At 40.3% G+C, this 26138-nt stretch overlaps 1 protein-coding gene across 2 annotated transcripts in view; it reads right to left on the reverse strand.

Annotated features, from left to right (window-relative positions):
* The window catches only part of LOC140202919 (interleukin-21 receptor-like), a 109331-nt gene extending 83672 nt beyond the window's left edge, over positions 1 to 25659 (reverse strand). Inside the window, exons 1-3 of one of the 2 annotated variants that reach the window (XM_072268511.1) lie at positions 25400 to 25659; positions 23248 to 23329; positions 18044 to 18158 (exon numbers count right to left, since the gene is read on the reverse strand). In XM_072268511.1, the coding sequence (XP_072124612.1) occupies positions 18044 to 18158; positions 23248 to 23317 (185 nt within the window). In that variant the 5' untranslated portion in view covers positions 23318 to 23329; positions 25400 to 25659. Of the gene's footprint in view, positions 1 to 18043; positions 18159 to 23247; positions 23330 to 24914; positions 25353 to 25399 lie in introns of those variants that run through there. The other variant, XM_072268512.1, reaches the window with a different exon arrangement.
* Positions 25660 to 26138: the final 479 nt, after the last annotated feature.

Consider the following 26138-nt stretch of genomic DNA (forward strand, 5'->3'; position numbering starts at 1 on the left):
ATACAGTTTATAATGCTTCTATACTGTATGTCACTGTAACTAGATACAGTTTGCAATGCTTCTATGCTGTATGTCTGTGTCTAGATACAGATTGCAAAGCATCTATACTGTACGTCACTGTGACTAAATACAGTTTGCAATACTTCTATGCTGTATGTCACTGTGACTAGATACAGTTTGCAATGTTTCTATACTATATGTCACTGTGACTAGATACAGTTTGCAATGCTTCTATACTATATGTCACTGTGACTAGATACAGTTTGCAATGTTTCTATACTGTATGTCACTATGACTAGATACAGTTTGCAATGCCTCTATACTCTATGTCACTGTGACTAGATACAGTTTGCAATGCTTCTATACTTTATGTCACAGTGACCAGATACAGTTGGCAATGTTTCTATACTTTATGTCACAGTGACTAGATACAGTTGGCAATGCTTCTATGCTGTATGTCACTGTGACTAGATACAGTTTACAATTCTTCTATACTTCATGTCACTGTGACTAGATACAGTTTACAATGCTTCTATGCTGGATGTCACTGTGATTAGATACAGATTGCAATGCTTCTATACTGTATGTCACTGTGACTAGATAGTTTGCAATACTCCTATGCTGTATGTCACTATGACTAGATACAGTTTACAATGTTTCTATGCTGTATATCACTGTGACTAGATACAGTTTGCAATGCTTCTATACTGTATGTCACTATGAGTAGATACAGTTTGCAATGTTTCTATACTGTATGTCACCATGACTAGATACAGTTTGCAATGTTTCTATGCTGTATGTCTCTGTGACTAGATACAGTTTGCAATGATTCTATACTGTATGTCACTGTGACTGGATACATTTTAAGATGTTTCTATGCTGTATGTTACTGTAACTAGATACAGTTTACAATGCTTCTATACTGTATGTCACTGTAACTAGATACAGTTTGCAATGCTTCTATGCTGTATGTCTCTGTGTCTAGATACAGTTTGCAATGCTTCTATACTGTGTGTCACTGTGACTAGATACAGTTCACAATGCATCTATACTGTATGTCACTGACTAAATACAGTTTGCAATACTTCTATGCTGTATGTCACTGTGACTAGAAACAGTTTGCAATGTTTCTATACTGTATGTCACTGTGACTAGATACAGTTTGCCATGTTTCTATGCCGTATGTCACAGTGACCAGATACAGTTTGCAATGCTTCTATACTGTATGTCACAGTGAGTAAATACAGTTTGCAATAATTCTATGCTGTATGTCACTGTCACTAGAAACAGTTTGCAATGCTTCTATACTGTATTTTACTGTGACTAGATACGTTTGCAATCTTTCTATACTGTATATCACTGCAACCAGAAACAGTTTACGATGTTTCTATGCTGTATGTCACTGTAACTGGATACAGTTTGCAATGCTTCTATGCTGTATGTCACTGTGAGTAGATACAGTTTACAATGTTTCTATACTACAGTTTGCAATGCTTCTATACTGTATGTCACTGTGACTAGATACAGTTTGCAATGCTTCTATGCTGTATGTCCGTGTGACTAGTTACAGTTTGCAATGTTTCTATGCTGTATGTCACTATGACTAGATACAGTTTGCAATGTTTCTATACTGTATGTCACCATGACTAGATACAGTTTGCAATGTTTCTATGCTGTATGTCTTTGTGACTAGATACAGTTTGCAATGATTCTATACTGTATATCACTATGACTAGATACATTTTGCAATGTTTCTATACTGTATGTCACTGTGACTGGATACAGTCTGCAATGCTTCTATGCTGTATTTCACTGTGATTAGATACAGTTTACAATGCTTCTATACTGTATGTCACTGTGAGTAGATACAGTTAACAATGCTTCTATGTTGTATGTCAGTGTGACTAGATACAGTTTGCTATGCTTCTATGCTGTATGTCAGTGTGACTAGATACAGTTTGCAATGCTTCTATGCTGTATGTCACTATGACTAGATACAGTTTGCAATGCTTCTATACTGTATGTCACTGCGACTAGATAGAGTTTGCAATGCTTCTATGCTGTATGTCACTGTGACTAGATGCAGTTTGCAATGTTTCTATACTGTATGTCACTGTGACTAGATACAGTTTGCAATTTTTCTATGCTGTATGTCACTGTGACTAGATACAGTTTACAATGTTTCTATGCTGTACGTCACTGTGACCAGATACAGTTTGCAGTGTTTCTATGCTGCATGTCACTGTGACTAGATACAGTTTACAATGCTTCTATACTGTATGTCACTGTGACTAGATACAGTTTGCAATGCTTCTATACTTTATGTCACTGTGACTAGATACAGTTTGCAATACTTCTATGCTGTACATCACTATGACTAGATACAGTTTACAATGTTCCTATGCAGTATGTCACTGTGACTAGATACAGTTTGCAATATTTCTATGCTGTATGTCACTGTGACTAGATACAGTTAACAATGTTTCTATACTATATGTCACTGTGACTAGATAAGGTTTGCAATGCTTATGTACTATATGTCACTGTGACTAGATACAGTTTGAAATGCTTCTATGCTGTATGTCACTGTGAATGGATACAGTCTGCAATGCTTCTACACTGTATATCAGTGTGACTAGATACAGTTTACAATGCTTCTATGCCGTATGTCACTGTGACTAGATACAGTTTGCAATGTTTCTATACTATATGTCAGTGTGACTAGATACAGTTTGCAATATTTCTCTACCGTATGTCACTGTGACTAGATACAGTTTGCAATGCTTCTAGTCTGTATGTCACTGTGACTAGATACAGTTTGCAATGCTTCTATGCTGTATGTCACAGTGACTAGAAACAGTTTGCAATACTTCTATACTGTATGTCACTATGACTAGATACAGTTTGCAATGCTTCTACACTGTATGTCACTATGACTAGATACAGTTTGCAATGCTTCTATACTGTATGTCACTTTGACTAGATACAGTTTACAATGCTTCTATGCTGTATGTCTGTGTCTAGATACAGTTTGCAAAGCATCTATACTGTACGTCACTGTGACTAAATACAGTTTGCAATACTTCTATGCTGTATGTCACTGTGACTAGAAACAGTTTGCAATGCTTCTAAACTGTATGTCACTATGACTAGATACATTTGCAATCTTTCTATACTGTATGTCACTGTGACTAGAAACAGTTTGCAATGCTTCTATACTATATGTCACTGTGACTAGATACAGTTTACAATTCTTCTATACTTCATGTCACTGTGACTAGATACAGTTTACAATGCTTCTATGCTGGATGTCACTGTGATTAGATACAGATTGCAATGCTTCTATACTGTATGTCACTGTGACTAGATAGTTTGCAATACTCCTATGCTGTATGTCACTATGACTAGATACAGTTTACAATGTTTCTATGCTGTATATCACTGTGACTAGATACAGTTTGCAATGCTTCTATACTGTATGTCACTATGAGTAGATAGTTTGCAATGTTTCTATACTGTATGTCACTGTGACTAGATACAGTTTGCCATGTTTCTATGCCGTATGTCACAGTGACCAGATACAGTTTGCAATGCTTCTATACTGTATGTCACAGTGAGTAAATACAGTTTGCAATAATTCTATGCTGTATGTCACTGTCACTAGAAACAGTTTGCAATGCTTCTATACTGTATTTTACTGTGACTAGATACGTTTGCAATCTTTCTATACTGTATATCACTGCAACCAGAAACAGTTTACGATGTTTCCATGCTGTATGTCACTGTAACTGGATACAGTTTGCAATGCTTCTATGCTGTATGTCACTGTGAGTAGATACAGTTTACAATGTTTCTATACTACAGTTTGCAATGCTTCTATACTGTGTGTCACTGTGACTAGATACAGTTCACAATGCATCTATACTGTATGTCACTGTGACTAAATACAGTTTGCAATACTTCTATGCTGTATGTCACTGTGACTAGAAACAGTTTGCAATGTTTCTATACTGTATGTCACTGTGACTAGATACAGTTTGCCATGTTTCTATGCCGTATGTCACAGTGACCAGATACAGTTTGCAATGCTTCTATACTGTATGTCACAGTGAGTAAATACAGTTTGCAATAATTCTATGCTGTATGTCACTGTCACTAGAAACAGTTTGCAATGCTTCTATACTGTATTTTACTGTGACTAGATACGTTTGCAATCTTTCTATACTGTATATCACTGCAACCAGAAACAGTTTACGATGTTTCTATGCTGTATGTCACTGTAACTGGATACAGTTTGCAATGCTTCTATGCTGTATGTCACTGTGAGTAGATACAGTTTACAATGTTTCTATACTACAGTTTGCAATGCTTCTATACTGTATGTCACTGTGACTAGATACAGTTTGCAATGCTTCTATGCTGTATGTCACTATGACTAGATACAGTTTACAATGCTTATATGCTGTATGTCCGTGTGACTAGTTACAGTTTGCAATGTTTCTATGCTGTATGTCCGTGTGACTAGATACAGTTTGCAATGTTTCTATACTGTATGTCACCATGACTAGATACAGTTTGCAATGTTTCTATGCTGTATGTCTTTGTGACTAGATACAGTTTGCAATGATTCTATACTGTATATCACTGTGACTGGATACATTTTAAGATGTTTCTATGCTGTATGTTACTGTAACTAGATACAGTTTACAATGCTTCTATACTGTATGTCACTGTAACTAGATACAGTTTGCAATGCTTCTATGCTGTATGTCTCTGTGTCTAGATACAGTTTGCAAAGCTTCTATACTGTGTGTCACTGTGACTAGATACAGTTTGCAATGCTTCTATGCTGTATGTCTCTGTGTCTAGATACAGTTTGCAAAGCTTCTATACTGTGTGTCACTGTGACTAGATACAGTTTGCAATGTTTCTATGCTGTATGTCACTGTGACTAGATACAGTTTACAATGCTTCTATGCTGTATGTCACTGTGACTGGATAGTTTGCAATGCTTCTATGCTGTATGTCACTGTAGCTAGATACAGTTTGCAATATTTCTATGCTGTATGTCACTGTGACTAGATACAGGTTGCAATGCTTCTCTACTGTATGTCACTATGACTAGATACAGTTTGCAATGTTTCTATGCTGTATGTCACTGTGACTAGATACAGTTTGCAATCCTTCTATACTTTATGTCACTGTGAGTAGATACAGTTTGCAGTGTTTCTATGTTGTATGTCACTGTGACTAAATAGTTTGCAATACGTCTATGCTGTATGTCACTGTGACTAGAAACAGTTTGCAATGTTTCTATACTGTATGTCACTGTGACTAGATACAGTTTGCCATGTTTCTATGCCGTATGTCACAGTGACCAGATACAGTTTGCAATGCTTCTATACTGTATGTCACAGTGAGTAAATACAGTTTGCAATAATTCTATGCTGTATGTCACTGTCACTAGAAACAGTTTGCAATGCTTCTATACTGTATTTTACTGTGACTAGATACGTTTGCAATCTTTCTATACTGTATATCACTGCAACCAGAAACAGTTTACGATGTTTCTATGCTGTATGTCACTGTAACTGGATACAGTTTGCAATGCTTCTATGCTGTATGTCACTGTGAGTAGATACAGTTTACAATGTTTCTATACTACAGTTTGCAATGCTTCTATACTGTATGTCACTGTGACTAGATACAGTTTGCAATGCTTCTATGCTGTATGTCACTATGACTAGATACAGTTTACAATGCTTATATGCTGTATGTCCGTGTGACTAGTTACAGTTTGCAATGTTTCAATGCTGTATGTCACTATGACTAGATACAGTTTGCAATGTTTCTATACTGTATGTCACCATGACTAGATACAGTTTGCAATGTTTCTATGCTGTATGTCTTTGTGACTAGATACAGTTTGCAATGATTCTATACTGTATATCACTGTGACTGGATACATTTTAAGATGTTTCTATGCTGTATGTTACTGTAACTAGATACAGTTTACAATGCTTCTATACTGTATGTCACTGTAACTAGATACAGTTTGCAATGCTTCTATGCTGTATGTCTCTGTGTCTAGATACAGTTTGCAAAGCTTCTACACTGTGTGTCACTGTGACTAGATACAGTTTGCAATGTTTCTATGCTGTATGTCACTGTGACTAGATACAGTTTACAATGCTTCTATGCTGTATGTCACTGTGACTAGATAGTTTGCAATGCTTCTATGCTGTATGTCACTGTAGCTAGATACAGTTTGCAATATTTCTATGCTGTATGTCACTGTGACTAGATACAGTTTGCAATGCTTCTCTACTGTATGTCACTATGACTAGATACAGTTTGCAATGTTTCTATGCTGTATGTCACTGTGACTAGATACAGTTTGCAATCCTTCTATACTTTATGTCACTGTGACTAGATACAGTTTGCAGTGTTTCTATGCTGTATGTCACTGTGACTAGATACAGTTTGCAATGCTTCTATACTGTATGCCACTGTGACTAGATACAGTTTACAATGTTTCTATGCTGTATGTCACGTCAATGTGACTAGATACAGATTGCAATGCTTCTATGCTGTATGTCACAGTGACTGGATACAGTTTACGATGTTTCTATGCTGTATGTCACTGTAACCAGATACAGTTTACAATGCTTCTATACTGTGTGTCACTGTAACTAGATACAGTTTGCAATGCTTCTATGCTGTATGTCACTGTGACTAGATACAGTTTGCAATACTTCTATACTGTGTGTCACTGTGACTAGCTACAGTTTACAATGCTTCTATACTGTATGTCACTGTGACTAAATACAGTTTGCAATACTTCTATGCTGTATGTGACTGTGTCTAGAAACAGTTTGCAATGCTTCTATACTGTATGTCACTGTGACTAGATACATTTGCAATCTTTCTATCCTGTATGTCGCTGTGACTAGATATTTGCAATGCTTCTATGCTGTATGTCACTTTAACTAGATACAGTTTGCAATGCTTCTATACTGTATGTCTCTGTGACTAGATGCAGTTTGTAATGCTTCTATACTTTATGTCACTGTGACTGGATACAGTTGGTAATGCTTCTATACTTTATGTCACAGTGACTAGATACAGTTGGCAATGCTTCTATGCTGTATGTCACTGTGACTAGATACAGTCTGCAATTCTTCTATACTTCATGTCACTGTGACTATATACAGTTTACAATGTTTCTATGCTGCATGTCACTGTGAGTAGATATAGTTTACAATGTTTGTATGCTGTATGTCACGGTGACTAGATACAGTTTGTAATGCTTCTATACTTTATGTCATTGTGACTAGATACAGTTGGCAATGCTTCTATGCTGTATGTCACTGTGACTAGATACAGTTTGCAATTCTTCTATCCTTCATGTCACTGTGACTAGATACAGTTTACAATGCTTCTATGCTGTTTGTCACTGTGACTAGATACAGTTTGCAATGCTTCTATACTGTATGTCACTGTGACTTGATAGTTTGCAATGCTTCTATGCTGTATGTCACTATGACTAGATACAGTTTACAATGTTTCTATGCTGTATGTCACTGTGTCTAGATACAGTTTGCAATGCTTCTACACTGTATGTCACTATGACTATTTACAGTTTGTAATGTTTCTATATTGTATGTCACCATGACTAGATACAGTTTGCAATGTTTCTATGCTGAATGTCACTGTGACTAGATATAGTTTACAATGCTTCTATGCTGTATGTCACTGTGACCAGATACAGTTTGCAATGCTTCTATACTGTACGTCACTGTGACTAGATAGTTTGCAATGCTTCTGTGCTGTATGTCACTGTAACTAGATACAGTTTACAATGTTTCTGTGCTGTATGTCACTGTCACTAGATACAGTTGGCAATGCTTCTATGCTGTATGTTACTGTGACTAGATACAGTTTGCAATTCTTCTATACTTCATGTCACTGTGAGTAGATACAGTTTACAATGCTTCTATGCTGTATGTCACTGTGACTAGATACAGTTTGCAATGCTTCTATACTGCAAGTCACTGTGACTAGATACAGTTTGCAATGCTTCTATACTATATGTCACTGTGACTAGATAGTTTGCAATGCCTCTATGCTGTATGTCACTGTGACCAGCTACAGTTTGCAATGCTTCTATACTGTATGTCACTGTGACTAGATAGTTTGCAATGCTTCTATGCTGTATGTCACTGTAGCTAGATACAGTTTGCAATGTTTCTATGCTGTATGTCACTGTGACTAGATACAGGTTGCAATGCTTCTCTACTGTATGTCACTATGACTAGATACAGTTTGCAATGTTTCTATGCTGTATGTCACTGTGACTAGATATAGTTTGCAATCCTTCCATACTTTATGTCACTGTGACTAGATACAGATTGCAATGCTTCTATGCTGTATGTCACTGTGACTAGCTACAGTTTGCAATCCTTCTATACTTTATGGCACTGTGACTAGATACAGTTTGCAGTGTTTGTATGCTGTAGGTCACTGTGACTAGATACAGATTGCAATGCTTCTATGCTGTATGTCACTGTGACTAGCTACAGTTTGGAATCCTTCTATACTTTATGTCACTGTGACTAGATACAGTTTGCAATGCTTCTATACTATATGTCACTGTGACTAGATACAGTTTGCAATGCTTCTATACTGTATGTCACTGTGACTAGATAGTTTGCAATGCTTCTATGCTGTATGTCACTGTAGCTAGATACAGTTTGCAATATTTCTATGCTGTATGTCACTGTGACTAGATACAGGTTGTAATGCTTCTCTACTGTATGTCACTATGACTAGATACAGTTTGCAATGTTTCTATGCTGTATGTCACTGTGACTAGATACAGTTTGCAATCCTTCTATACTTTATGTCACTGTGACTAGATACAGTTTGCAGTGTTTCTATGCTGTATGTCACTGTGACTAGATACAGTTTGCAATGCTTCTATACTGTATGTCACTGTGACTAGATACAGTTTACAATGTTTCTATGCTGTATGTCACTGTGACTAGATACAGATTGCAATGCTTCTATGCTGTATGTCACTGTGACTAGCTACAGTTTGCAATCCTTCTATACTTTATGGCACTGTGACTAGATACCGTTTGCAGTGTTTGTATGCTGTAGGTCACTGTGACTAGATACAGATTGCAATGCTTCTATGCTGTATGTCACTGTGACTAGCTACAGTTTGCAATCCTTCTATACTTTATGTCACTGTGACTAGATACAGTTTGCAATGCTTCTATACTATATGTCACTGTGACTAGATACAGTTTACAATGCTTCTATACTGTATGTCACTGTGACTAGATAGTTTGCAATGCTTCTATGCTGTATGTCACTGTAGCTAGATACAGTTTGCAATGTTTCTATGCTGTATGTCACTGTGACTAGATACAGGTTGCAATGCTTCTCTACTGTATGTCACTATGACTAGATACAGTTTGCAATGTTTCTATGCTGTATGTCACTGTGACTAGATACAGTTTGCAATCCTTCTATACTTTATGTCACTGTGACTAGATACAGTTTGCAGTGTTTCTATGCTGTATGTCACTGTGACTAGATACAGTTTGCAATGCTTCTATACTGTATGTCACTGTGACTAGATACAGTTTACAATGTTTCTATGCTGTATGTCACGTCACTGTGACTAGATACAGATTGCAATGCTTCTATGCTGTATGTCACAGTGACTGGATACAGTTTACGATGTTTCTATGCTGTATGTCACTGTAACTAGATACAGTTTACAATGCTTCTATACTGTATGTCACTGTAACTAGATACAGTTTGCAATGCTTCTATGCTGTATGTCACTGTGACTAGATACAGTTTGCAATACTTCTATACTGTGTGTCACTGTGACTAGATACATTTGCAATCTTTCTATCCTGTATGTCGCTGTGACTAGATAGTTTGCAATGCTTCTATGCTGTATGTCACTTTAACTAGATACAGTTTGCAATGCTTCTATACTGTATGTCACTGTGACTAGATACAGTTTGTAATGCTTCTATTCTTTATGTCACTGTGACTAGATACAGTTGGTAATGCTTCTATACTTTATGTCACAGTGACTAGATACAGTTGGCAATGCTTCTATGCTGTATGTCACTGTGACTAGATACAGTCTGCAATTCTTCTATACTTCATGTCACTGTGACTATATACAGTTTACAATGTTTCTATGCTGAATGTCACTGTGACTAGATATAGTTTACAATGTTTCTATGCTGTATGTCACGGTGACTAGATACAGTTTGCAATGCTTCTATACTGTATGTCACTGTGATAGATACAGTTTACGATGTTCCTATGCTGTATGTCACTGTGACTAGATACAGTTTACAATGTTTCTATACTGTATGTCACTGTGATCAGATACAGTTTGCAGTGTTGCTATACTGTATGTCAGTGTGACTTGAGACAGTTTACAATGCTTCTGTGCTGTATGTCACTGTGACTAGATACAGTTTGCAATGCTTCTTCGCTGTATGTCACTGTGACTAGATACAGTTTACAATGTTTCTATGCTGTATGTCACTGTGACTAGATGCAGTTTACAATATTTCTATGCTGTATGTCACTGTGACGAGATACAATTTACGTTTCTATGCTGTGTGTCACTGTCACTAGATACAGTTTACAATGTTTCTATGCTGTATGTCACTGTCAGTAGATACAGTTTACAATGTTTCTATGCTGTATGTCACTGTGACTAGGTACAGTTTGCAATTCTTCTATACTGTATGTCACTGTGACTATATACAGTTTACAATGCTTCTATGTTGTATGTCACTGTGACTAGATACAGTTTACAATGTTTCTATGCTGTATGTCACTGTCACTAGATACAGTTTACAATGTTTCTATGCTGTACGTTACTGTGACTAGATACAGTTAGCAAAACTGTCAAATTTTGTGTCATCTGTGAATTTTGAAATTGGGGGACAGCTTCGTCAAGCACCTCCGCACCATCCGCTACAAGGAGGGCTTCCTGCTGGCCAAACATTTAAGTTCCCATTCCCATTCCGATGTGTCAGCCTTGTGCCAAGATGAGGCCACCCTCAGGATGGAGGAGCCACACTTCATATTCTGTCTGGGCTGCTTCCAACCTGATGGCATGAATATTGATTTCTCCTTCTGCTGAACATACTCCATCTCCCCCCCCCCACTTCTACACCCCACTCTAACCTTTCACTTCTTCTCACATGCTTAACACGTTCCCTTGGGTCTCCTCCTCTTCCCCTCTTTCTATGGTCCACTCTCCTCTCCTATCAGATTCTTTCTTCTTCAGCCCTTGGCCTTTCCCACCCACCTGGCTTCACCTACCACCTTCAACTAACCTCTTTCCCTTCTTCCCACTTTTTTATTCTGGCATCTTCCCCCTTCCTTCTCAGTCCTGAAGAAGGATCCTGGCCTGAATTGTCGACTGTTTACTTTTTCCCATAGATGCTGCCCGTCCTGCTGCGTTCCTCCTGCATTTTGTTTATGATACATTGGATTTCCAGCTTCTGCAGATTTTCTCCTCTTTGTACCCCTAAATCTAAGTCATTAATACAGACTAAAAAAGACAATCATCCCAGGGGAACACCGCTCCTCACCATGCTCACAGAGAAAGCATGTTCCGCTAGTCTTGGGCAGTATGCCAAGACTCTATTTTCACTTCACAGTTAAGCTAAGTATTTACATTCAACTTGTCATTAAAACATTTGCTGCTCTGCACACCCCAATTAAAATCTTAATTTCCTGGCTGTTGAAGTGTTGAATTACTGGCTCTTGCACTCCATTGTAAATTGCTGTTTCCTGTGGTGTTTTTTTAAAACAGTTTAACATATTACTCACAATTCAGGGACCATTAACACCAAAATATCATGCAGTCATTTAGGTGCAGGGTGTTTCATTTTCTTGTGCTGTTTTTTTCTCCAGGCTCCACCCACCCACATAACAACAATGCTCAAAATTAGTTTCCAGCAAAATTTTCAACCACACCTCTCAAGTAATGACAAGAGTTGCACACTCACAAAATGGTCAGTTCTGACTAATACTGACAACTCAAACTGACCACTAGTTCAATGTGCAATCATAATAAATCTAAGTTCATAGTCCTTCCATACTCAAGGCTGACCCTTTCTTGCTCCATTGAACATTCTCCTGCAACTAACACACTCCAGACTTAACACTAAACTGGGGAAAGTGGAAGATTTAGAAGCATTTTTGCATGCTTGTGCAATGAAGGCATAGCTGCTGATCCCTCTGCTCTGTGTCTAAGTACAGGTGGCCTGGGAAAAGTTAACCAGTACTACCTGCTGTCCTTGTAACATCTTGGTGCTGCAGATGGAAATCAGACAACACTACTCTTCTAACAACACTATCTTTGGAATTTCACCATCTTTGAAAAACTTTTTAAGCGTTGAAGAAGGGCCAAGTGCTTCCCCAGCGTAAATGACGGATAAACACTTCTCGGGTTTCCAGTCGGGTACAGATATTGAATATGACCGGCGTTTCGATGATAAGCTTGGCCATCTTTGTCAGGGATGATGCCTGGGCACGTCTAGTCCAGTGGTATTTATGCCTGTCCCTCCTGATTGGTTAGTTTTCATCCAATCAGGTTTCCACTGTCCCACTATATTTAAAATCAAATTCCAGTTCTTACTTAGAGTGAGACCCTCGTCTTTGTTAAAAATTCAATTGGAATTTGATTGTAAATAAGGTGAGACAGTGGAAACCTGATTGGATGAGGACTAACCAATCAGGACAGACGGACGATGGGATATAAATAGCACCGGACTAGACGTGCCCAGGCATTATCCCCAATGAGGATGACAGAGTTTGTCATCGAAATGTTGGTTATAATTGATACCTGTGCCTAGCTGGAAGCCCAAGAAGAGCTTGTTTTTAAACATTGTTCGGAAAACATAAAACAACATTTTTAAATGTTCTGGACAGATTTTTAGGTTCAAAACTGTGCAATAGAACTTTGACTCTTAATGTATAACCTCAGGAGGGATAAATGCAGTCTTCAAAGGCCCAAAGTTGCACAGTGGACAAACACACTGCAGGGAATTCTGCTGCAATAAACTTCAGAAATGAGAAAGTATTCTAAAATGATCCAAAGAGATTAATCTTGCACAAGGAAAGTGGGTCTGAAGTATTTTACAGGTTTGTTTTATTACTTCAATATGAAAATAATCCTGATTCTTAAAAAGTGTTGCTGATTAACCAGAAGATCTAACTAGTGAAAATTAAAGCATTTTTAAGAGCAATTATCCAGGAGACTGGAATTCCCCAGGGCCACACAAGGTTAAAAAGACTATGAGTAATTATGTATTTCACACTCAAAAGTGTGAGTGGAATATTTAATGATGTCACTTCATTTGCACCATGTCGCCTGATTGAAGGGTGGTTTCTGGGTGAGTTTTATTGATCTATTTATACCTGATGGAATGAGAAGGCTCGAGCAATGTCTCACTGCACCACACACACACACACGCACGCTACTACCTTTGTGCAGAGTGAATTTGAAATACTGTATGAGATCGCAGAGAGACCACATTAACCACTCTCAACAACTACAACTGCGTTCGCAACAGATCTGGGGTGTTGTGCTGCATTTGATCATCTAGTCGTCAGAGTCTAGTCTCTGTCTCTGTTCATAGTCTAAGGCTCTGATCAGCCTCCCTGTTATCTGCCAACTATTTCCATTGCTGTAGGCGTTTGTCCTGCACTTCATAATTCTGCTTCTCTGTTCATTCAGCCCCATTTCCACTTGTCTGAGACAGCCCCTCTCAGCCTCTTCATTCTTACTTACCACCAACGAATCTCTGTCAGCTTTCTGTATGATAATGCTGGACTGCAGAGTTAGTACTTGACTTTCCTTCATCAACTCTCTCCAGCATTTTTCTCCAGTTAACTCCAATAATGGAAGCAATGAGCTCATCACCACCATCTCTTGCATTATAGGCTGTTTCCTCTGTCCTTTCCCTCCTTTATCCTAGCTCACTAGGGTAATTTTTTTTTACGGTTTCTCCAAGCCCAAGCTCACTTTTCACTCAAGTTTCCATCTAATCTTCTCTCATAGACACATGAAGTACTGCAGATGCTGGAAATCTAGAGCAATAAACACAAGGTGCTGGAGAAGCTCAGCAGGTCAGGCAGCATCTATGGACGGGAAGAAACAGCCGACGTTTCAGCATGAGAACCTTCATGAGTCCCGAAGAAGGGTCTCAACCCAAAATATCGACTGTTTTTTCCCATCCATAGATGCTGCCTGATCTGCTGGGCTCCTCCAGCACATTTTGTGTATCACTCTTCCCTCATGCCCCTTGTAGACCCACCTTGCCAAATGGGTCTCCCAATTGCTTCCACAAGACCACCCTCATTGGACTACTGACTACCCAAAGACCCCATCAACCTGAGCTGCTTTTGTGAACACCTACCTGCCCTGAAGTACTCAGAGATTTCCAGAAGCCATCATCTTCAGTCCATTTCACAAACTCCTTTCACCAGGTAATGACTCCATCATCTGGCAGACAGGTGACGGAAGCCAAACCAGACTGTTCGTAACCTCAGCATCACATCTGGCCTCAGGTTTAGTTTTGTACCTTTTATTTATGTTGTTTAAACATGTATTTCCATCTTCTGCTTGCCCAATTAGATCTGCCTCACTTGCTCAATGCCGAAGCCCTTCTCAGCTCAGACAGTCTTCAAGATCCTAGTCTCCATAAATAAGGCAATCCAAAACTCTGCATCCTATGTCCTAATCAGTACCTTTTCACTTGAACCTCCGGGCTTGCTGATCTACAATGGCATCCAGTTCGGCAAGAACAGAAATTGACAGTTTATTCCTTTCCATAGATGCTACCTGTTACAGTACATGTAGTTGTTGTTCCTCTCTGTGCCTTGTGGTGTATCGGTTGGCAACCTTGTCATTTCTTTCATATTTGTCTGTTTTTTACAAGGCCGAGTTGCTAACTCGATGCTCAACGCAGCACAGATGAAAAATGTGCAAGGAGCCAGCCGGATTTGAACCTGGGATCACTCGCCTCTAAGTCCAGTGCAGATGTCACTACACTACAGACCAGACTACAATACATATTAATGCTATACAGATCTTCTCTTAGCCACACCTTTCCCTTTCTCTGTAGTCTACTCCAATCCTACAACATTCCAGTCTCAATGCTCCTCCAGTTCTGTAGTCTGTAGTCTGTAGTCTACTCTAATCCTACAACATTTCAATCTCAATACTCCTCCAATTCTGTAGTCTGTAGTCTACTCCAATCCTACAACATTCCAGTCTCAATGCTCCTCCAGTTCTGTAGTCTGTAGTCTGTAGTCTACTCTAATCCTACAACATTTCAATCTCAATACTCCTCCAATTCTGTAGTCTGTAGTCTGTAGTCTACTCTAATCCTACAACATTCCAGTCTCAATGCTCCTCCAATTCTGTAGTCTGTAGTCTGTAGTCTACTCTAATCCTACAACATTTCAATCTCAATACTCCTCCAATTCTGTAGTCTGTAGTCTACTCTAATCCTACAACATTCCAGTCTCAATGCTCTCCAATTCTGTAGTCTGTAGTCTACTCTAATCCTACAACATTTCAATCTCAATGCTCCTCCAATTCTGTAGTCTGTAGTCTACTCTAATCCTACAACATTTCAATCTCAATACTCCTCCAATTCTGTAGTCTGTAGTCTACTCTAATCCTACAACATTCCAGTCTCAATGCTCTCCAATTCTGTAGTCTGTAGTCTGTAGTCTACTCTAATCCTACAACATTTCAATCTCAATGCTCCTCCAATTCTGTAGTCTACTCTAATCCTACAACATTTCAATCTCAATGCTCCTCCAATTCTGTAGTCTGTAGTCTACTCTAATCCTTCAACATTCCAGTATCTCAATATTCCCCCCAATTTTGACTTCTTGAACATTCCACTGGGGAAAATGTTGGAGGTATCAAAACCAAAACTCTGGGATCACTCTCCACCTTCCTCCCACTTTCCTTTCTTTTGCCTATAAAGCCTCTATCTTTGACCAAGCTACAAAAATTCAGACCTGCAAGGGGCTTTAACCTGGAGCATTAAGTTTCCAGGTTCTGCAGATCTGCTGAGTGATTCCAGCATTCTTTGTTTTTATTTTAGATTTCCAACGTTATGCAGATGTTGTGGTTTTTGATCTTTGACCAAACATTCGGTTATCTGCTCTAATATGTCATGTAGTTCAAACTGCCCATAGTTTGGCTTGCTGTTATGTACATGGAAGCACTTGCCTTTTTGATGTCCTTCTGCATTGGATGTCTCCTCTTTTTGGTCTATCTGTCTCTCAAACTGGTGTTCCTCTCCATCTATCTCACTTAATCAAATAAAAGGTTATTTCCCCGGACCTCAAAACAGTGATCCCGACCTCTTGCTACAACATCAGGAGATACAACAGCGACATTTTAGTGAGTGAAGCAATAGGGCATGACCATAGAACACTACAGCACAATACAGGCCCTTCGGCCCACATTGCTGTACCACCCTTTGAACCTACTTCGAGATCAATCTAACCTTTCCCTGCTGCATAGCCCTCCATTTTTCTATCATCCATGTGTCTATCTAAGAGTTTCTTAAATACCCCTAATGTGTCTGCCTCTCCCACCACCACTGGAAGGGCGTTCCATGCACTCACCACTCTCTGTGTAAAAACTCGACTCTAACATCTCCCGCAATACTTTCCAACAATTACTTTAAGGTTACCCCATTTCTACCCTGAACAAAAGTTTCTGGCTATCCACTCAACCTATATCTCTTATCATCTTGTACACCTCTGTCAGGTCACCTCTCATCCTCCTTCACTGCAAGGAGAAAAGCCCTAGCTCACTCAACCTATCCTCACAAAATATGCTCTCTAATCCAGGCAGCATCCTGGTAAATCTCCTCTACAGCCCTGCACCCCCTTGAACACTTCCTCATGCTTTCTACGATGAGGCAGGCTGAACTGAGCACAATGGTTTGTGATTTCACAATGCAAGGTGCAGGCATGGACGACGTGGAAGAGTGTCAGGACCGTGAATGAAATGAATACGTGTGATGCAAATGCAAGTGAGACCATGGAAAAGGCTGCAATATCCTACAGGTATAAATGCAAGTGATGTCACAGTGACACGATGCATCACAAGGTGACGAGCAAATGAAGAATGGAACAATGAGTAAGTCCATAAGGTCGCAAGATCATGAGACACAGGAGCAGAATTAGGCCATTCAGCCCATTGAGCCTGCTCCACCATTCCATCAGGGCTGATTTATTATCCCTCTCAATCTCATTCTCCTGCCTTCTGACTTCTCCTTGTAACCTTTGACGCCCTTACTAATCAAGAACCTATCAACCTCCACTTTAAGTGTCCCAATGACTTGGCCTCCACAGCCCTCCGTGGCAAAGAATTCCACAGACTCACTTCCCTCTGGCTAAAAACTCCTCTGTTCTAAAAGGACGTCCTGTTATTCTGTGGCTGTGAGAGTCTACTGGTGCTAGGCTCTCCCACTATTGGAAAATGCCTCTCCATGTCCACTCTACCTAGGCCTTTCGATATTCGATAGATGTCAATGAGATCCCTCCTCATTCTTCTAAACTCCAGCAGATACAGGGCCAGAGCCAATAAACTCTCCTCACATGTTAGCCTTTTCATTCCCAGGATAATTCTTGTGAACCCCCTCTGCACCCTCTCCAAAGCCAGCACATCCTTTCTTAGATAAGGGACCCTAGACTGCTCACAATTCAACAGTGAGTGATGTCACCGTAAGTAATGTCTTGTTGAGTGATGTCACAGCGAGCTTTGTAAGTACAAATGATGCAAGGAATGAACAGTATATCAACAAGAGAACGATTGAGGCAGCAGCAAGTGATAGAAGAACAGGGGACTCAATGTGTATGGTTTGTTTCCCATTTGTGTTTGGCCCTGCTTCACACTGAGACACATCAACAAAGATAAGATTGATTGTTTTAATGATTCAATACTTACGTGTTTGCACTTAGTTTATATGAAACATCAGGCTTCAGTGGGGCTTCAACTCTCCAGGTACATGTTATGTAATCTTTGTAGTCAGTGACACAGACTAGACTGTCACAAATTGTAGCTTGGAAGAGAGAAACAGAAGTTATTAGTGAATTTTGCTTCCCATTTCCCTTCTGAATAAGATTAATCATACAGCTTCCTCCCTCAACCAATACCACAAATACCAGTAACACACTGCTGTTGCATGACTTTGTTGTTGATATGATGGTCGTGCTTTGGTCAATGTACCAAAACTTGCACATCATTAGACAGCAGATGCCGTTTATGCCTTTGCATCAGTATCTCAGTCAGGGCTAAATCACACACAATGACCATTACACATGTGAATAAAACCCAAGTTGCTGGGAATTAGAATTGTCTGGAAAAAATTTACTTCTCATTCAGTCAACATGTGAACTATGATACTAGATTCATGAGTCAGCACTATATGACTCCTCTAAATGCAGAAACATTCACAATTATAGCTACTGCAGTTGGACCATTTTGGTCCTGAACACAGTGTCCATTCCTAGGTGTGCTCCTATTAGCTTCATCATTCCCATCTGTGCATCTGGACTCTTTTAGTAGTGACAACATTGAATTTTACAGCAGAGAATGAGGTAGTTTGGTTCATCTCACATGTGGTAGCTCTCTAAAAGAGATATTCAATTAGTCCCATTTGTTTTCCTTCTCACCGAATATCTGACCTTTGAAAATTCTGAATCCTACTGATCTGACTAAATTTTAAAGTTAGTTTTTTAAATCTTTGCATTCGATTACTTCAGTTGGAAACAAAGATTGGATATATTTTAAAAAGCACAGCTTTAATAACATGCCAGATTGACCTCTGGTGTGTCAGGCTTGTCATATTGGGAGGAGATAGTCTATTCATGCGTTTATAAGGATGAGAGGTGATGGAAATGTGGGACTTGACAAGGTTGATGTGGGAATGGTGTTTTCCAAAGCTGGAGTGAAAAGGATGGGAACTCACTTAGAGAGTCAGCCACACTGGACTGAGAAGTGAAGGAATTTGTTGGAAATCTGGATGGTGAATCTTTGGAATTCAGTGTCAAAGGGGGCAATGAATATTCAGTCATGGTGTATATTCAAGACAGAAATCAATAAATTCGTCTATGTAGATTCCAGTTAATTTAGACACTACCAAGCAACACACACAAAATGCTGGTGGAACTCAGCAGGCCAGGCAGCATCTATGGAAAAGAGTACAGCCAATGTTTTGGGCTGATGAAGGCTCTTGGCCCGAAATATTGATTGTACTCTTTTCCATAGATGCTGCCTGGCTTGCTGAGTTCCTCCAGCATTTTGTGTGTGTTGCTCGGGCTTCCAGCATCTGCAGATTTTCTCTTGTTTATGATTGGACACTACCAATACTACTACAGTGCAGGTCGACCTTCACTAATCCGACTACCTGTAACCCGGTTCCTTCAATAATCCGGCACTGATTATGCTTAATGTGATCCTTCTGTAATTCGGCATTTTCACTAATCCAACACTCCTCAGGTCCCAATGGTGCTAGATTAGTGAAGGTCGACCTGTATTATAAAATTGTGTATTAGTTCCTAATAGTTATTGATGGAGGAATTCAACCAGTGTACATGGCTGTGTACTCCTGATTGACTGTAAATGAACAAAACCAGTGCAGATAATGGACAGCCTTCATACAATACTTTCAACAATTCCATCCTCCAAATCTTTATTTTCATTGTAACATTTAAGATGATCGTTGATACCTTCAAATTCTTAATAGTTTCTAACTTGTTGAAGTAGTAAAATCATTTCATTTTCCCCCATGGCTGTTTCTAGCATCTCCAAGTCTAAATGCTTGAAACAGCAATGAACAAAACAATTCTGAAATGTCTAACTGCTGATTTTCACCAACTATCAGTGCTTGTTGAAAACAAAGATATGCAACTGACAGTATTTAAAAACCCTTCTCTTTAAGCGTAGTGTAATATCTAATGGCCACACAGTTGGCAAAATTGACACTAGATCGAAATTGTTTAGCAACAATCTTCTGTCCCAATTAAGCAGCACAGTGTCCCAAATAAATGGAGGGAATCCCGGCTATTTTCTCAATTTGTTTTTGTTCTTTAAGAGTTGTTCCAAATAAGAGGCTGCCCTGATTAACCTTTGACCCAATTAAATGGAATCCACTCAATTTTATTCTTTTTTAAACACAATTGTTGAAATATTTCAATATCTTTGTTATGTCTGGAATGTCAAAGACATCCACATAATTTGATAACAGTGACAGGTTTGCCAGTTAATTTCCAAACAGAATTTGCAAGGAGCCATACAGTGTTGTTGACGGATAGCCGGGAGATCTTATCTGCTGTTTCTGGTCTCCCTCCTAAAACTAATGGCAATTTGAATCAAATGGCTCTGCCCCATCTCAGACCTACTAAGCCCACGTAACTCAGCACACTTGCAAAGGGAAACACGGCCACTGTGCAGTGCAGCCAGAAGCATGAACTGATTCCAGATGCAGATTTGATCACTGGAAGCACGGACTGCTAAAGAGTGAACTTAAAGAAGAATCATCAATGCAGTTTTGCACTGCAATTCATGATTAAAGTAAACATTTAAATGGATTCATCAACATTAACCCAGCCAGCAAAGACGATTATTTTATATCCCTGGATTGAATGGCCTCTGTTTTGGGAAGTATTTGTTCCAACAAGGAAATCCTCCGAAGCTAAGCATATATTTCACCACTGCTCTACTTCCCAAAAGAAGCCCGCCTCTTTCATTGACTGCCTTCCCATGTTAGATTTCATCACCTTGACTTTAAATAATAAAGCAGAACCCATGGCATTTGAGAAATGACAACATGCCCTGTGTCCTGGTGAAAGCAGATTTCTGGAGTACTAACGTTAAAAGTTCAAAAAGAGCTGATTTTGTTCTTGTGTAATGTTAACTTTGATTCACTCTCCACAGATACTGCCAGACCTGCCCAGCATTTCCTGCATTTTCTGTTTTAATTTCAGATTTTCAGCATCTGCAATATTTTATACTTTAGACTGATGTTGACTTAAAGGATGACGCCACAGAGAATCAAAAAGAATTCAAATGGTTCACAAATTCCCTTCAGGAGAGGGACCTGCCATCCTAATCCTGGCAAAGCCCACGTTTGATCCTCATCTCCCATTACAATGATGCAGGCGTTCAGTTCAATTTGAGGAGTGATCTGGAGGACAATGGAGGATGGGTTTGGTTGATAACTATGGGGACTGGGAAGAACTGAGTACATCAACAAAAAGTCAGAAGCGGCGACTGATGATAATTAATAAATAATAAAGCGGCTAATTAATGCCCTGCACAAACCCAACAGCCTCTATGAACTTGACATGCCAGAGGTGCCAGTAACAATTTTGGAATGAAGTAGCACAGAGGTTTGAACATGACCACCCACAGGACTTCACTACCGTAGCTCCTCGTGGCTGTTTCCTCATCCCAGGTATCTAACTGTTTCATAAGAAGAAAGAATTAGAAATGTTTGTTCTTATTGCACAATGTTCAATTTGTTTTCATAACCCTTCAGCAAATAAATCAACCCCTTCATGCACTAAGACCTGGTCACTCCTTCATGCAGTGAGACCTCAGCAATGTTCAGGCATGGACTGGTAAGTGGTAAGAAATATTCGCACCTCAACAATACCAATGACTACCTCCAACGAAAGAGATTCTAACCACATATACAATGAAGTATTAGCATCACTAAATCACCAGCATCAAAATCCAGAACACTACCACTGACCGTCCACATCAATGCTGCGGTTACAAGAGCAGGTCAGGGGCTGAGAATTCAGTGCTGAGTGACTCTCCTCTTGACACCCCACTTTCTTTCCACAATCTACAAGGCATGTCAAGAGAATGACTGATTTTCATGAGTGTGGCTCCAACAACACTCAAAAAGCTTGACATCATCAAGTTCAAAGTCACCCACCTGATTGCCACTCCATCAACCGCCAAAATATTTATTTGCACCAATAACTGCAGTACGTACCATCCACCAAATATTCTACTCTGACCGTACCCCCAAATCGTCACGTTCTACTGCCAGGAAGGACAGGGGCTTCAGCAATTTGGAGCACCATGACTTGTAGATTCCCTCCCTGGTGCGTAGCATCCTGACTTCGAATGGCAAACCCTTGTCACTGCTGGCTCTAAATCCTTGAACTCCAACACCCTTACGGGAGCACCTTCGCCAGAAGGACTCCAATACTTCAAGGATGTGGCAATTAAGGATGGGCAGATCTCTCAAGTGAAAGACGTCCAGATGTCCCAAGAATTGAATAAACAGAAAACCTGACACCTGGGAGATAATCACAGCTGGAATTTAATTGAAAGATATTGGATTGTGTGTTTATTTAATTATTGGGACACAGCACAGAATAGGCCCTCCCGGCCCTTTGAGCCAAGCCACCCAGCAGTCTCCCAATTTAGTCCTAGTCTAATCACGGGACAATTGACAATGCCCAGTTAATCTACCAACCAGTACGCCTTTGGACTGTGGGCAGAAACCAGGGGACCAGAGGAAAGCCCTGCGGTCACTGGGAGAACGTACAAACTCCTTACAGGCAGCAACGGGAATTGAACCCAGGTCACTGGCACTGTAAAGTGTTGTGCTACTAGGCTACCGTGTCGTTCATATATAGAACAACTGATAAAACAGTCCAGTTATTTCTGTGTATATTGTAAAAAACAATCACTTTTTTTGTATCTTTACTGATTCAACGAGGAGGTTTCAATGGAGTGTCAATGTAAGTTTTATCATTTTGTTAGCTTTTGGCTTTCTTTGAAAAGCATAATATAGTTGATGAGAAGCCTTTAATTTTATTAAATCATAACAGAATAAGGGAAACATAATCTGATCTGTCAAAGAGAATAGGTAGTCAGAACCTGAATATCAGGGTGACTCAATTTTGGCTGAACACCATCTTACTTATTGCCCTTTAGGAAATGGCAAAGACCTGATATTTATAACCAATTTCTTACTTGCTGATCCATTGGAGACTCCCACACAAACTTTGAGGTAACATTGATGTAATACGTAAATGCTCTTGATTGTCTCACAAAAGCCTCCTCAAACTGCCCCCATTGCATAGCAGAATCTGAACCAATGCAACGTGTCACAAGGATGAACTTACTGCATTGTGCTTGTCCACACAGAAGAAGCAGAAGAACTATGTGCCGTGGGGACTTCCAGAGACACCTCATTGTGGAAATTTACTGGGGAAGAAAAGAACCCATGTTTAATATCAGTTGTTTGATGAAATGCAAATTAGTTACTGAAGCAAATCCACATGCATATAAAATGAGAAACATACTGAAAGCAGAGTCTAAATAATGAGAAAAGAGGAAGTGTAGTTTGGAAAAAGATAGAGGACACAGTTGGAGGGAAGAATCTGCAGAAGATACTGAAGGAACAAAGGCAGCCATTTTGGAAACAATTACAGAGATAGATGTTCAGGAGAAATAGTTCATGTGTTGGCTGAATTGTGCCTTCATGCACAGATACTAAAATAACAAAAATTACATTCACACAGTATAGTCTTTATAATTTTAAAATTCCAATCCATCAGTGAAGTGTTAACAACCGACTTGGGCCTATGGAGATATATTAGGGCAAATGACTAATATGTTGATGGAAGGAATTAGTTTGAAGGAACAGTTTGAAAGAGGAAAGGGATGTAGTGAGTGAGAAAGGTTTAGGGGAGAATTGCAGATCTTAGGGCCTTGGCATCTGAAGGTATGAAGATAGGTTTGGTGGTTGCTCAAAATGAAAACTGCACAGAGATCTCGGATGGAACAGACGAGTAGGGCTGAGCTCAGAGGAATGAGAAAACAATGGTGAGAATCTTAAGGCTGGATCACCATGTAGCTGAGGAGCTCTTGAATGTTCAGGTGTTTAAGGCTTTGTGTAAAGACACTGCTGGCTGAGTTTTAGACCACCTGAAGTCTGCAGAGACTTGGCTGAAGGAAACCAGGTAGATTATTATGGAGCAATCACACCAAATGGTGGCAAGGTAATGGTTTTGGCTTACAGAGGCAGATGAGTGGATGAGGAGAGATGGAAACAGGTGGTCCATAATAGTTCAACTGGTTCAGTTTGATTGTGTGAAACTCCTGGCAAAAGGTCAGTCCTGAGCAGAAACTAATTCCAAATACACAGCCATGATGGAGTTAGAGTACAGTCAAAGGAGTCTTTGATAGGGGAGGGAAATAATAACCAAGCTTTTCTAATATTAATTTGGAGGATATTGCTGTTCATTCGCTGCTGTGCAGTGAACAAGTAATCTTATAAACTAGGGAGACAGGAGGGCAAGACAGCAGTGAGGAGCTTGGACTAAGACATCAGCATGTATGTTTTCACATGATGCTGTCAACCAGCAATTTGTAAATGAGGAACAGAAAATCTGCAGATGCGGGAAATCCACAGTAACAGGCACTATATGCTGGAGGAACTCAGCATCTATGGAAAGGAGTAAAACTGTCGACATTTCCTGCCGAGACCCTTCACCAGTACACAAAAGAAACTGGGGCGGGGGTAGGGGGAGGACAGCAGACGCAAAGGAAGCAGAACTGTAGATAAGATAGGTGTCAGCAGGTGGACAGCAATGGAAGAAAGTGCAAGGAGTTTGGGAATGAGTTGAATCAACGTAGGGTGAAATTGTGATTATATGTCTAAAAAAAACCTCTAATTCTATTCTTAATCCCGACACAAGAACCTGTCCCAGAACCTTCCAGCCTGCCCTCTTCCAGAATCTTCCCCAAAAGACAATCTCCGGTCGGGAGACGGCAGCTCTCCTCTCACCTGAGCCAAAGAAGAACCCCCCGGTAACATCTTAGCAATAGGACCACTTCAGGGAACAGCACGAGTGAAGACTTCAGCCGAAAGAGTTACTTCATTACTCAGCAACGAGGGTCTCTCACAATACTCTGTTCATTCGCGCCATCACCCTCCAGAAGACGAAAGTGCGGGATAAACAACCCCTGTCTCTGTCTCTCTCCCTGGCCCCACCGCCGCCGACTCGAAGCACCAGCGTTCCTCTCCAGATCCCGGCCGGAGACTGAGCACTTGCCGCAATTTAATGAAACCGCCGCAGGACCAAAGCGGAACAGGAGAAGTGATTGAGCCCAGCGGGATCAAAGGCTTGACACCAGTTGAGTCAGAAAGGCGGCAGTGGCGGTCTGGAGAGCAGCTGTTGGTCGTTGTGGTCAGCACAATAGATTGAAGTCAAGCCACAGCCTGGAAGAGTTAGACCGGCCCCTTCCCGCTCAGTCTCACAACACACTCACCTGCTTCCTGCACCTCGTAGTGGACGTTGGCACCTCAGAGCTGCGGTACGATGCTCGCCGACTGGCGGGAATCCCAGAGTCCCCTGTGTGTTTCGCCCGAGGCATGGTCGAAGTGAGTGGCCATCTTTTAGTTGGGACGGGCTGGTCCGATCCCGGAGTCGGAGAGGGGGGCAGCGCCGAGCCCCGACTTTCAGGTGACGCTCTCTGGACCCCAGGAAGTACACACACTTCAGATATGTGCCACGGATCACTGACGTCAACCTGTCAGAGTCAGAGATTAAGAACAGCCAGGATGTGGTTGAGGGTGAAAAATAACTTCAGTAAAGCAGGGACTTTCGTCCGCTGAGCCATGGTGCTGAACGTGGGATGGGGAGAACTCTGTACACTTGCTTACGAAATTTGATGTCCACCGAGGTGGCGTTCGAGGTAGATGTTCTGATACACATGGGAATTTGACAGTCGGGCATTCTCCCATTCACCTGCTTTCCCAGATGGATGGGGATGGGGGGGCGGAATGATCAACGGACAAGTCCCCACCCTGACGGCCCGTAAGCAAGGTGAATCCGATTCCTGGTTTTAGCGCGGTAATTGGCGCCAAACCGAGGGAGAGTAAAAAAGATTCGCATTTCCAGCTCCTTTGGCAAATTCCGAAAAGAGCTGATGTTTCTGTTTGGGTAACGTAGCCGGCGTCCCTTGCTCATCCCTTGAGAAAGAAATTGGTGGTGAGCTCCACTCCACC

The sequence above is a fragment of the Mobula birostris genome, chromosome 9 (genome assembly GCF_030028105.1).
Source record: "Mobula birostris isolate sMobBir1 chromosome 9, sMobBir1.hap1, whole genome shotgun sequence".
Classification (NCBI taxonomy): Eukaryota; Metazoa; Chordata; class Chondrichthyes; order Myliobatiformes; family Myliobatidae; genus Mobula; species Mobula birostris.